This window comes from Lissotriton helveticus, chromosome 1_1 (assembly GCF_964261635.1).
Source record: "Lissotriton helveticus chromosome 1_1, aLisHel1.1, whole genome shotgun sequence".
NCBI classification, from domain to species: domain Eukaryota; kingdom Metazoa; phylum Chordata; class Amphibia; order Caudata; family Salamandridae; genus Lissotriton; species Lissotriton helveticus.
In genome coordinates, this window is record NC_136057.1 from 272,500,688 (window position 1) to 272,515,529 (window position 14,842).

General features: G+C 41.5%; 1 protein-coding gene across 1 annotated transcript in view; it reads right to left on the reverse strand.

The window, feature by feature from the left end:
- The window catches only part of LOC144792181 (cathepsin S-like), a 34,831-nt gene that overhangs the window by 2,825 nt on the left and 17,164 nt on the right, over nt 1-14,842 (reverse strand). Inside the window, exons 5-7 of the mRNA XM_078667116.1 lie at nt 13,859-14,041; nt 11,002-11,164; nt 3,893-3,992 (exon numbers count right to left, since the gene is read on the reverse strand). Of these exons, the coding sequence (XP_078523242.1) occupies nt 3,893-3,992; nt 11,002-11,164; nt 13,859-14,041 (446 nt within the window). The remainder of the gene's footprint in view (nt 1-3,892; nt 3,993-11,001; nt 11,165-13,858; nt 14,042-14,842) is intronic.

A 14,842-nucleotide genomic window follows, 5' to 3' on the forward strand; every position in this document is an offset into this window, starting at 1 on the left:
GAAAAGACCACAGTTTCTTTGCCAGAATTGTTGGGAATTTGACTGGAAAATAGCCAACAGGTATTCAGAACTTCTCCAAAACTAGTGGTGACAAAAAGAGCTATTCTTTATAGTTCCAAAAAATGAAATACATATTAAAGAAGCATTTCTTATATGTCACAACTCTCACAACATTTCTAGAACACTTATATCTTGACTCCCCACATATTTAGACAATTTATCATGGAATTGATCTATCCGTCATGGACCTACTTTAAATACATTGCTGTACACAGATGTAGATCTGCCAAGTATAGTGCAATCCAGTGGACATCAAAATGTTGGCATGAGTAAGAGGAAGAGGCAATGTTGGGCCTGTAATCCTTGGTGTGGTTTTCTCCCAATCCTTTGCCTTCACCCCTCCTGTTTGATAAGTTTTGTCTTTTGTTGGCATTAGGTTTCTGTGCACTTTACCACTGCTAAAGTGTTTGTGCTCTCTCCCTTAAACATGGTAAAACTGGCCCATAACTGATTAGCACACTTAAAGTACTGGTAAGACCCTATTAAAGTGATACTACTTATATCCACTGCCCCAGATGCACTATGCAGAGCACTAATCTAATCTCTTCCCTTTACAGTTTCCATTTTCTCTCTGCCCGCTAACTAATCTGCTATAGCACCAGGATACTCCTCCGAGTGGCAGTTGTGCTCTACAAATACTCTCTAACATAACATAATATAACATCCAGTCCTTGTAAATTAAATGCTACTAGTGAGCCTGCAGTACTCAATACGCCAATTAAACCTGACAATGTAAACCTTTTGTCAGACCTAAGCTTTCCATTTTACTACATATAGGTCACCCTTATGGTGAGCCTAGAAACAACCCACAAGGCAGGGTGCAGTGTATTTAAAAATTAGGATATGTGTTTTTAAGTTTTACATGTTCTGGTAATAACAAAAATCCCACATTTGTTTTTCACTACTGTAAGGCCTATCCCTCCCACTGGATAACACTGGGTTACTTTATTACCGTTGATTAGTGCTGACTTGAGAACAGATAAGAATGGCAAGTTTGGACTCAAATGGATTGTAATTTAAAATCATCTCATATTTAATGGTTAAGTCACAATCCTGAAAATGCCACTTTTGGAAAGTAGGCATTTTCTTGTCCCACCAATTTGGTGCCTGCAGCCTGTGTCCTGGGTCACATAACTTAATAGCTTAGCCTTTATGTATTGCTCCCAGACAGTCAGACAAAGTGGAACCAGGTCCTGGCAGGATGGGCCATCCTACCAGGATTGTGGGGGGAAGCTGTTTCCTGTCTCACTTGCATTTCACATTTTTTCCTCCAAAAGACTCACAAAGGCACTTGACACTAGTCTTTTGTCACCCCAGACTTCTTGGAGCATTGGCATTGGAAGGGGGAACTCTGGAGTACCAATTGTGGTGTGAGGAGGTGGGAATCAGGCTGTCACCCCAACTTGAAAGGCTGGCATAAATATTGGACCTCCTAAACCACCTCTTCAGTACACCCCTGTACCTGTGGAATATTCAGAAGATGCACTGCTTGCTGCCCTGCTGACCTGCTAACCCTCCTGATGGGCTGCTGGAAGGAGTACCTTACTGCCCTGCTGACTGGAGGAGGATTGTGCCTGTTCTTTGAACCAGTACCAGCAGAGTGACTCCAAGGGCTAGTTGGCCTCCTATGTGAGCTCCAGGGACATAACAAGCTCCAGAGACCTAGAACACTGCATCTGGTCTCTGCTTGGAGTGAATGCTACCTAACTCCCCAAGTGATGACCCCAGATCCTGGGCCCTTTGAAGTGGTGTTAGAGATGCTGCCCCTGCTGAATCCTAAACCTTGGTAAGAAAATCCAGCAAAAGGTGCCAAAAGAACCGTCAGAAGACTGGGACCTACCAGCCGTCTGATCCGCCCATGGTGCATTACTTGTAAACACAGGAAATCCTGTTTATCTGTACCTCTGAGCAATGGTTTACGACCCCCTTGATACCTCTTCAGCTATGACTTGCAGCTTCGTCCAGCTGGAGGTTTTTGACTTCCAAAAATAGGTCTAGGCCTGAAGGTAAAAATCTTAATCAGACTCGATGGTGACAGGCTCCGCATTGAAGACAGCATGCTCCTTGGCCTGAAAATTCTGCGTTTCCTGCTCAAAGCTGTTTCTTGCCATTGTCAACAGGCTTCACTGAGACTTCGCCCAGGTGCTCCCTGACAATGATGATGCCTATTCGGATACAGCCTGCTGCCTTGCCCCGCAGAACTCTACATTCTACTGGACTTTTATCTAAAAATGTTGTTAAGTCCAACCTAAGACATAAGCCAAAACCGGACCATACGTCTCTTGTATCCGACCTGCTCTCTATTGTGGTCGTCCTTAACTTTTAACTTTGCCCTGCTCTCGCGAGACCAGATATCCATGGCTGACGCTTTGCTCATTTATGTGCTATTCTTCACTTATAACTTTGCAAATTCAGAACTCTGATTCTACCAATTGGATTTATTTCAATTTGGTGTCATTATATTTATTTATTAAAAGTTTGTCTAATTTGGTAAATGTGTTTTTGATTATTCTTGTAGTGTCACTTTATTACTGTTAATATTACTGCTGCATAAATACTTAATACACTGCCTATAATTTAAGCCTAACTGCTTTTGTGCCACGCTACCAGATAGTTAAGCACAGGTTAATTTAGTGACTTTTGTGGTTCACCTGGACAAGGATTGTGTTTGTTGCTTGAGAAGGTTTCTCACCCCATAACTAAAAGCCCAATTTCTTACAGATAGGAAGAGGAAGGGACAAGAAAATAATAAACTACAAAGAGAATCAGTCTTTCTAAGCCATCCTGAAGCCAAACAGGCAGGCGATGACATAATAGAAGGTCTAAAAGCAATAGAGTCTCAGGATGGTACTTTCACACACACATAGAAATGGAGCTACATCAGTAATGTCACTGTGAAGAAGAGGAGAAAAGCCCAAAAGTGTTTTAATATTGCCCTCACCCACAGAAATCTGTGGCATGCTTCATCATAGGGATGCTAACACACCTCCATGCAGACCAACGCTGGAGGTGGAGCAATAGGGAGGGGGAGACAAAACAAAAGACACTGTGCGGGATCAAGTTAAAGGTGCAGAATGATGTTTAAAATACACCTCGGGATCTCCTAACCAAAACCTTTAATAATGGACTCTCTGGTCTAATTAAAAAGGTCATTCCAGGACCAGAGGATGGTGGATATTAATAAACCACCTACCTCTCCGATATGCAAACGGTCAGGATGGTACTGCCCACCTGTAGTCACCTCTGGACTTTAGTGCTTGACCTCCATCAAAAAAGTGCTAAACCATATAGTCATCTGTGATCAAGAAGGCCGCTGAAACTGTACTCTGGCCTTTAATGGCTGCTCTTCTTCAGGCTGAAAACCAGACCGACTGCGGCAAAAAGGTACTGATTTATGTCCCATGTGATAAACTGCATCAATCATACAGTGCATGGATTTCAATGGCAAAGCCTGACAGCTGTCTGGTGGGCTACTCCATTGCTCGGTATCTCCCTAGGCAACAAAAAGCTTAGTACATGGAAATTGATGTAAGAAAAGATTTCAGCTAGTCAAGTTGATGTGGATCAGATTTGAAGTAGATAATGCAATGTCCATGGATCACCTACATTTATCTTTTGCCTGTTTTCCAAATATTGAAACCTCCTTTCAGTGTTTTTTTGTGCACAAGCTCATGCAACGGATGCACCACCAAATCAGTGATGCGAATGTAAACACACTCCTGTCTAATATTAACCTATTCAAAGTGGAGCAGGGGCTTTACTAGAGGACTGGTCCAGGTAAGGAATCATTTTGATCCAAGGGACAAAGGATTTAAGTTCCACAGAAGCTCACCTGTTCTTGATTATCCAAAAATCTTCGCCATCTTCGGTTCCATAACCGACAATAATGATGGCATGGTTTACTTCCTCTGCACAGACTCCATCAAATATTCCTATGAAAAATATGTTCCAGAGTTAGCAGTGCTTTAAACCCCAAAATTCAAATTATCCTCCAAATATGTAACCGCCTTGTTTGTAAAATCTTCACAATGTATACTAAATGGTCATTATATAGGTGAATTCCTTTTCTTACAATTGGGATTCACCTGCAAGCCCCTGGTCAGCGAGTAGCAGTGCAGATTCATTATAGCATAATACTGAGTCAATAACAATAAAAAGGCAAGAATGTCCTCCTAAAACCCCTTCCCCCTCTACCCAGCCCCCAAGCAGCAACAAATATCAAGCAATTTAACAGACTATGTTATTGCTAATATATGCAAAGTGAGAGGCCATGTCCCTGTAAAAAGCACTAAGAAATTTAAGGGATTCTCACTTTGTCATCTGAGCAGGGTCTTTAGAATAAGATGGAAGATTCATTGGACATGAGGAGTGTGTAGTTCTTGTGTTCCCAAGAGATCATTCTAATAAACAGAGGCCAGTATGTATTATATACCTTAAGTCTGTTCTTTAGAGATATTGGAATTTTTTCCATGGCAAGGGCCTCTCACAATTGCAGCAGCCAGTTTCGGGACTCTATGCTTCTCCAGTAGACTAAAATGACTTGTATAGCTGTTACGGGAGTGACCGTTAGTTGATTCCTTTCAAGGATCTGTGGGATCTTTAACTAGGAAATTACAGGCCATGGGGAACTACCACAGGATCTCTCAGAATCTATACTTCAAAATCCTAGTCTAACTTTTTGAGAACCTTCTACTAATATCTATGTAAGTTGGGACAATTACACAGTAGCTGAATTAGCCAATAGCGCCACATGCCACTTGTCTGGTTTTGATTATTCTAATGTAGTTATTTTACCTGGGGTATTATACCAATATGTGAGGGTCTGTTATGGGTTTCTCTAAGATCACATTCTGACCAGAGATGGTGCTTTGTTATATAAGTGGCCCAAGTTTTTTGGGGCTATATCCCCACCAAGCTCCCAGTCCCACCGTTTCTGTTCATGTGTTTTCGCAGTCGAGGCCGGGCCCAATAATAATTTTTATAGGACCAATATTACCTTGCAATCATCAGTCCAATCCTAAAGTAATTTTCGAAGGATTTGAATGGAGAATCTGTTACATTCTTCATTGAAGGGTGGAAAATCCAGTGCCTTATCTGCAAGTATGCAAACCTCTCTGTTTCTGACAGGTTACAGTGCTTTTTAATGTCTTATTTTATGTGATCCCTGTAAAACAGAGAGCTAACCATAATACATCTATCGCCGCACCCCCCATCTTCGAAACCTTCACAAAGTTCAGAACTGACACCATCACCATCATATCTTTTATTAAGTTGCATTTAATGGACGTCAGAAGCTGAACATCAGGAAAAACAATAAACTACAAATGTAGATAGCAATGACAATACCCACAAAAAGTTACCAGTGAACCCACTGTCCATTAACCTTACAAAGCATTCTTGGACAAACATCATCAGGGAGATTTGTCAATGAATTGGCTTAAACTGTCATAATCTGCAATGCTCATGCATTTAGAATGTGTTTTGATGTTTAATTGTCTTGGGGCCAGATGTAGCTTGCCAATTACCGGTCGGTAATGGCCGATTTCGGCCATTACCGACCGGTATTTGGGAATTGACATGTAGGTGGCCTCATATTTACAGAATCTGTATATTTACCGATTCAGTAAATTTACCGATTCTGTAAAATACAGAATAGGTAAATTTACCGACTCGGTAAATGCAGATGTAGGTGGCACTGGAAGTGCACAGGCCATTACTGATTCGTTATTTACCATGTAATACAATTGCATGGTAAATAACGAATTCCAGTGTACAGGCACATCTGTGCATGTACACCTGTGCCATGTGGCACACAGACATACCCTAAGGGCATGTTTGTGTGTCACATGCCACACAGGCCAAAATCAGGGGTGCAACAGGGTGTCAAAGTGACACCCTGTTCCCCTTGCAAAATCGGTAATTTTACCGAATCGGTAATTGCCATTGATTCCTATGGGCCTCTAGGCCCATAGGAATCAATGGCAATTACCGAATCGGTAAATACCGATTCGGTAATTACCGAATCATACAGATTCAGTAAAAATTACCGATTTTTTACCTACATCTGATTTACCGAATCTAGAATACCGAATCGGTAAAATTCGGTATTCTAGAGTCGGTAAATCAGATTTACCTACATCTGGACTCTAGTGACTTTACCTAGACCAAAGTAGCGTATTCAGCCTCAAAACACCTGACGAATGAACGATATTTACGAACTGCAGAAGGAGGAGTTTCTAATCCCCATCCCCCGTTTTGCGTCCTTCTCTGAAACAGACCACAAGAGTGAAAATAATCAGCTTTATTCAGAGGTATCTAGGTGATACATAGATGTATTAGTGTGTCCCATGACAACACTTATGAGACGCTCCTCCTTTTTCCGTGAAACTGTTTTCCATGGACACCTCATTCAGAAAATACTTCCTTACAAAAATATCCCTTATATATTATCCCCACAATTCCAGTGGTCCCGATATTGACACACCTCACTTTTTTTCATCTTGAGAAAAGTCTGTCAGAATCACGCTGTATTCATTTTGTCCACACAAAACAATATCAAATGTCAATTTATTCCATGCCTTTTCCAGCAGCATCATGGCAATCACAGGACATAGCACTGGCATTTTTGTCTTAAGAGTAACCACATACGATCATTCACAAGTATTTTAATCACCATACGCAGCCTGTATCCATTCTTCCACAAACACGCAGAAGGTGATGGGAAGAATGCTTGCAATTTGTCTAACCACTGGCAGTCACACCTGGCAGCATTTCAACCCATTATTTTGCCCACCATGCCACCTCAGATTACATCCAGACATATGCTCACGAGTCTTAGTCCTGCGCTGATAGGGGCAGTCCAGCCCCAACTGCCATACAAGGTCCTCTCTGAACATGAATATAAGCATCCCAGGTCCGGTTTCAGCCTGATTCGACCTTTTCATGTGGGTAGTAGGTACAGCTTGGTTCCAGTTGAACATTGAGCAAGGGCCCATGTCTGGGCATACCTTTGGCTGCAGAGGGCATTACATCAAACACATAAAAGGTGATGTGAGAAATTTTTGCAATTAATGTAACCATTGGGTAGGATTCTATTCTTCCTATTTCAAATCTGCTATAAAAATCAATGTTAGGCCCACACTCTCAAAAGTTTACGCATTCCCTCTGGTCACCTCTTGCATATCACCTGCTAATGGTATTGTTGACAAGAAATCTTTAGATATTAATATCATATTCCGGCATCTGGCAAAAACACTCAATTGTGTAAGAGAATTCTGACAAACTCAGTTTCTATTTAGCAATTACTGTTATTCCACAAAAATCAATCAGCACTTTAAAGTAACCACTGCAATGTGTCCGCGCTGCAATAAGGTGGGCGCAGATTTCTCTCACATGATGTGGGGATGTCCAGAGTTAGGATTATATTGGGAAGAGGTGGTGACACAATTGCAGTAAATTACTACTAGGGATATAGAGACCACAATGGGCCTTTGTTTATTACATTAGTTCCCGCACTCATCTAAGAATAAGGTAACAAGCAAATTCATTGATTTAGGGCTGGTACTGGCGAAGAGGGAGATCACAATTCATTGGAAATCGAAAAAAGGCCCTAGTTTTCGAAGATGGCACGCCGAGTTTCTTAAATGGGCAGAGTGTGAAGGGACTACGAGAATACTTCTGGAGACCCGAGCTAATAATGAAAAAGCTGTAGAGATGGCGCATGCTTGGGAAGCAACGGTGGTGTTGTTAAAAATTCCAGAAGCAGACTCGGATGCAAGTTCAAGTGAACCAGACTTAAACATGTCGCCTTGAGAGGGCCCCTGTTAGCAAGGAGGAGCCCTTTATTGTCTTGTTGGGGTATTACCACTAACGGTGGCGCAAAATGTTATTGTATGACATCCTACATTAGCCTAAACTAATTGCAGCTGCAATATGTACTTCCAAATGCCTATTTATTGCTGTTACACCAATGAGGATGGAGGAGGGATTTGTGGGTGGGGTGGGAGTTCGAATTTAGTAATGTCAGGTTTGTGACAAGAAGTTTTATACATCTTTTCTGCTATATAACTAAGAGTGATTACACTTCATTGTACGAAACCTTGACTATATATATAGCTGTTTGTTGACAATTACCGCGATGTTTACATTAAAACAATAAAAATATATTCAAAAAAATTAAAAAAGAAGCTCCTTTAGAGGTATATACTTCAACCAATGATTTATCATCAGCACGAAGAACAAAGTTCTTGTTTCCCCATAATCATGGTCGTAAGTCATGCACACACTACTAGCACACCAATGTCTCATATTTGATTACAGAGATTGTTGCTACCACACTCCTCACAGCTCTGGAAGTGAATGCTTCACTTCTTCTGTTCCACCTCTTCTCTGCCTGAATACTTAGCAAACAGACACTCACACTGATGGCTACTATTTTGGGGTCACACATGCTAAAAGCCTTAAACAACATCTTTTCTCCCCTCCACAATAGCAAGTGAACGTTCTTCTCCACATACTAATGCTTCTCCTAAATGCTCATAAAGGAACTTTTTCTAAAAAAACGTGGAAGAAATCTGGTGTAAAATTGTACTGTGTCCACGAAAGATCTCCATTGCTCCTTATTTTGCAAATTGGAGGTAACTTGGAAAGCTTCAACTTAACTCCCCTTGTGTGTTGCACCATTGCTTGATGATGCCTTACGTAGGCCATGCCAGCGCCTTGAGACCCTCACAGGTGATTTGCCATGCTTTATAAATTCTTGATTGATTCCACTCACTCCATACTTAAGTGATCACAATGTCATTCCCTTTTCACTCAAGATTCCCAGTAAATGCTCCGATATCTTTTAGTACACTCTTTAATACAGTAATACATCACATTGAAAGCATAACATTTCATCAAGACTCTTTAAGAGGACGCCCATTACTCTGAGGAAAACAGCTGAGGCCAATGTCAGTCCAAATGTCATGCCTATTTAGATTTTCAATGTATGTTAAGTGTTTGTAGTCTTTGTGAAGTACAATTTGGTGCTTCGTGACTGCTGTGTTTAGGTTGGTGAATACCTTTGCACTTTTAAGTGATGTCAACATCTCTGATATATTTGACAGTGGCTGCCTGTACACCCAAATGTTAGTATTCAAGTTGTAGAAGTCAACATCCATCCTGAATGATCCATTTGCCTTTTGGGCAGAAAACTAGAAACGACCATTCTGCACTCGCTATTATTTATAACATATTAACTTAGAAGAGATGATTTAGCTGTGCTTTTAATTCTTCCTTTAACTATATTGGTATCCTCCGGGCTGTATGGACACTGGGTTGCAAATTAAACAGACATGAGTTGTATTGTGTATTAGCCATTTGACTTTAGAGACTTTTTAATGTCACACCTCGGGAAATTTCCATTACAAATAAGGTTTTCTAGTCTATTAATTGTCTTTTTTTCTCTTTTCAACAAAACCTAATCTAGGAGATTGGCTTGAGAACTGTCTCAAGATATCTTTGTTCTCCCAACTCTTACCTTCATTATCAACATACATAATTCTTCATATGGAATTTGTTCTAAACTGTAGAATAGCATCACACTCCTTATGGGTTTCTTCACATATGCTATGGGTCTGGCACTCCATTTTCTCAAGGTCATGCCATTATATTTTATACCATTCTTGTTCTTCAATTAATGTGCATCACGATTCTGAATCCGGCCTCATTTTCATGCACACCCCATTAACACACATCATTACCTTAATAAGTTGCAAACTCTCTTCACTCTCTCATCACTGTCCTGAATGACTTCAAAACTGCTTGTCTAATGCATTTAAATTACGAAATTATTTTCATTAATAATAACAAACGAAGCAAAAGGAATGTGTGCTAGTGCAGTTGTGCGTGACTCGTCAGTATGAATAAGAAGTTTGTGAACATGGAGTGAGCTGGTTGGCTGGCTACGGCGCTAACTAAAGGTGGAATCTGACTGTCTGTAAAATGATGTCAGTCCCAGAGTGGGGATGTAGCAAGTAACAAAATGTAGTGTTACCCAGTGCAGTAGACATCTTTGCACCTGTGCTTTTTCATAGGGTTTTCTACCGTGCACCAGGAAAACTCTCAAGATGGCATCAGTGGCGGCTTCTCCGCTAAGGTGGAGCAGCGTCGCGCCACTGCTTAAAGGAAAAATAAAATGATAACAACGTATTGTTATTATGATTTTATTTTTCACATTGGAGACAGTGGTGGGCCGTGCTGGCAGGGGCAGGGAGAGGAGTAGTTTGCACTCCTTAAGTGGATATGACTGCTGGGTGAGCCAAAGAGTAGCTTGTGAGTTACCAAAAAGTAGGTCTCCTGAGTGCTGCCCACCTATTAAATTAGAAGCTTTTACTTGGCTGACTTACTAGATATATATCAGATTTGAAAACAGAGTATTCGAGATAAAAATGGGTGTATTTGCAGAACTCCGAAGCTGATGTCAGGAGAAAAAAAGGTTGAATTACCAAAATATATTTAAAGCTTATATTTGAGTGATAAATCATGCAGCATTGAAGAGAAGTTCCTAATATTATCTTAGTGCCAGTGGCATTGGAGCTATGATTGTTATCTTGCCCTGATATAATCTTGTTTGATGGGGTCACTGTTACACCACAAATAATAATATTAGCTCAGGATGATTTTCAATCAATGTAAGTGGCTCTTGTTAAAGAAAAGGTTGGCGACCCCTGGCCCAGTGTCATCATAGGTAGAGTCGCAGGCCTGGCAATGACACAAGTTTCGCTGCAATCTTTAAGGGGCAAAGCTTTCTCCTTGACTCAGGGTTCTGGGAGCCATAGAGCTACTGGCAACAAAGACTGCACAAACCCTCGGGCTATTGAAAGGACACACACCTCTTTAACAAACATGTGCATCCTTTGTTTATAATGGTCACGTGATAGATGGAGTTAAACATATTACCTTCCCCGCTATGCAGCATAAAATCGAGGGAGACAGCGAATGCTACAGTAACCGGTCCCTCGAAAGCCACCGCGGCGGCAATGTTGGATTCTTCGGGCAGGACGTAAAATTTGGATATATTCATTTTTATAGCATCTTTCTCTTGGTAGGCGCACATCTCAGCCTGCAGGAAGAAATAGAAACAACCTTAGGCGAGCGACCACCATTTCATTTTCTATCGCGGACAGTGAAAGTTAATCACATGAAAAAGTGCTAATGTGCTAATGTACTGAGAGGTGATTTCCGGTCCAGTCCACAGTTTATTCAATTGCACAAAGCAGCCTGGACAATCCTGTGTTATTTAGCGCAGCACCCACATGAATGAAATAGTATTTTGTTCCCTCTTTTCCAAACGTATACTTATTATATAAAGATTACAAAAATATGTGAGATTGGGCTTTTGTTCGAAAATTGGAACTTTCGCAATGATTTTAATATTGCATACTCCGCTTTTTCGCAATTTTTGCACGCAGGTGTACTTGAGCCTCCCTTTTCCTTGACACTGTAGCTTCACCCACAGAGGGGAGCGACGCAAGCTATGCTTTCACATGTAAACACTTACAGATTAGCATCCTTTGTGCCAAGAGTTGAGCTGAGATAATTCCCAGGTATGCACAGAGCCAAACAATGGGTCCTCACTTAGAAGACATCCAGATCCAATTGTGATTGGCTGTTCTAAGTAAAGGAATCCCCCAATGCAAAATCAGAACTGATGCATGAGAACAAGTAATTAGGGCACTTAGGTCTGAGTGTGAAAGTTGATGTACCAATGTAAGTCATTCCAAATTCAACTTACCTTCATCAGACATAATTATGACTGGTTTCCACAGGGAGGACTTTCAATGCACGCCTATAGAAGGAGACCATCCTATGGGGCTACAAGTCATGCACACTCTATGCCCAGCTCAGTCTGAGGGACAAGCCCTATTAGGAGCCCTTTGACAAGACTATGGGTCTGGAGTTTGGAGGACGTATTACGCCATTACAAACGTGACAGATATCCTGCCTGCCTTATTTCAAAAGCATTACATGGTATGGCCCTAGCAAAAAGGCAGAAGGGATATCTGACACATTTGTGATGGAGCATCCGACCGCCAAACTCTAAAGCAGGCCTATGTCATTCATACAAATCCTTTGACTCAAGATACTAAACTGTGAGTCGGGTTTGCTTCAGAGAACCTTTGTACACCTCTGTCTCCAGGTGCACTCCCTGCTTGGATACAGTACATTAAAGCCTTGACTCACTTCTCTTGCTGTTCGGTTTGTGACATCATCATGAGTGGCCTCAGTCCAGAAAATGCAATTAGTTTCCTTCCTTGAGCAAGGAAGTAGCAGATCACAATCACCCCACGTGGTTAAACTCAATTACTGCTAGCAGCAGGGTCACCTGTACCTCTGGTACAGACTCATCCTCCACCTGAGCTGTGAGCTCTGTGGATGTCACCACCAGAAGGACATTAGAAGGAGATGGCATCTCAACAAACATCAACCCACCCTTTAAAGCTATCCGGCACAAAGGCTTAGAGACACAAAGCAACCCATTTGAGATTCTCGATTTCTATTTAGGTAGAAGGAAAAACCTGGACAATTTGCAGTGTGTGTATATATATATATATATATATATATATATATATATATATATATATATATATATATGCACAGGAAGCCAGCAAAAGGAAGAGGCCACACGGGCAATCCAATTTAGGAGGCTTTAATATAAACAGCATGCAGGCATAATGCATTTCGGCCAAAGGCCTTCCTCAGACGCCCTCTGCTAATCAAACAGCACCACCAACTTTGCGCCTCATATGCTCCTGCTGTTCCCTCATTGGTAAAACAGAAATCCCTCTCCAATCACGTGGACACCCTACAGATAGAGCACTGTGAGCACTGCATCTCCCAGATTGCATCAGTGCTGGGCAGGTATTGGGTGGAGGCAACGAAAATGATGTCCTGTGGGCAGGAGTCCTGTAGGGCAAGGCGCCGTGTGCCTGATTAAATAACAGTCCCAAAAGCCTCCTTAGGTCCCCGCATACGTTTTCAACCCCTTGGCAATGAGCACGCCGGGCCGTGAGTTCTAATTATAATAAATCATATATATATATACCGCCCTGCTTGAAATTTGTCTATCAGGGGCAAATGTAATGCTATGTTAAGTGTTGCTTGATGCACACAGTTCTCTTCTGAAATACAAGTGTAGTAGGGACACAATATCAAGCAGGTAAGTGCACAGAGGGAGTTAAGGGTTTACTATTCTTAACTCCATGTCTACATACCTTGAAAATATTTATAAAGCATATGAGGTAGAGTTAGGTACACAAAATGTATAAATGTTTTACATACCCTTTCATATTTTATCCTATGATATTCTGGTCACGCTATTGTGGCCATTTTATATTTGTCTGCGATATCCTGACCTACCCCTGAAACACACTTTCAATAAATCCATCTAGATGCCTTTGTCTCTAGTGCAGGCTTCTCCAACGAGTACCTCGTGAGCTACTGGTAGCTCGTCAGCTACCAAAAAGCAGGTCTCCCAAGTGCTGCCCAGCCTACTAAATTAGAGGGTTTTGTTTGGTTGAGTTAATAAATGTATACCAGAATTCAAAAGACAGTATAGCTCTTGTTAACCCCTTCCATGCTCATGACGGAACGGTTCGGTCATGAGCGTCGGTTGGCCTGTGCTCATGACGGGACCGTTCCATCATGAGTCCATAGGTTCTTTAGAACCTTCAGCACCGCAGCGGAATTCGCGCAGCACTGAAGGGGTTAAAGAAAAGATTGGAGACCCCTGCTCTATTGTAATTGAGAGACTTACATGTTCAACATATTTGTAATCTTCTTTCTTCATAATTCCGTGTTCACTGACATATTCAAAGGCCAGCCTTGGCAACCCTCCACAGCAGGCTCTGTTTCGCGAGTCGCAGTCGACAAGTTGCTGCTCACTGAAGTCTAAGAGCTGTTTATGTTTAATGCAGTAACGGGACTCTAGGGCTCCAACCTGTGTAAAAAAATACATTATTGTCTGCTTCATAAACAAAAGTAAAATTCGCACATTGTTGAAAAACAATATCAAATGTATTGAGTATTTGCAAGAACAATGGTGATGACGTGTGGTGCCACTGTTTGTCTTCCTGGAGAAATCCACCCTAGAATTGTTCTTTTACATTAACGCCTTCACTGCGGACGTGATTTTTCCCCTGTGCTGTAAACAAACGAACAGGGCGGGGCCGTGACGAACCCCAGCCTTCATCAGCACACGCCCACCGCGGGGCATGATGGCTGGGGTTCGTCACCAGCATGGGAGGGGTTAAACCCTACAGATACATGCAAGATCCACAAAAATCCAACATATAATCCAGTTTCTAGTCCAGTCATGGGACGGAAACCACATTACCTGTGGTAAGGTATGAAATCAGTGGAATCAAAGCCTGCATATCCATACTCCTGATTTCTAAGGATGCATCACCATTATCATGTGATCAATAGCTGATTCTCCATCCTGATGCTTTCAATTACTATCTTTCTATTCTCAAGTAAACAACAGTTGCCTCTCCATTGTAAATCTATTAGAGCAGTCAACTGCCTCCAATACTGTTACTCATGATCATCTAATGAACTAAATTCAGGAAGCCAGCATAGCTTCTAATGCCTCTCTGCAAAGATTTTAATGCTACAATCGAAACTGACATCAGACAGTGATATGGGACCTCTTCTTCTGTGGCCTAATTCTGGCAATCTAAGCCTTCCACATGTCATGTTTCCCTCTTATTTAATATTTATTTGCTGCATCTCAAGGAAT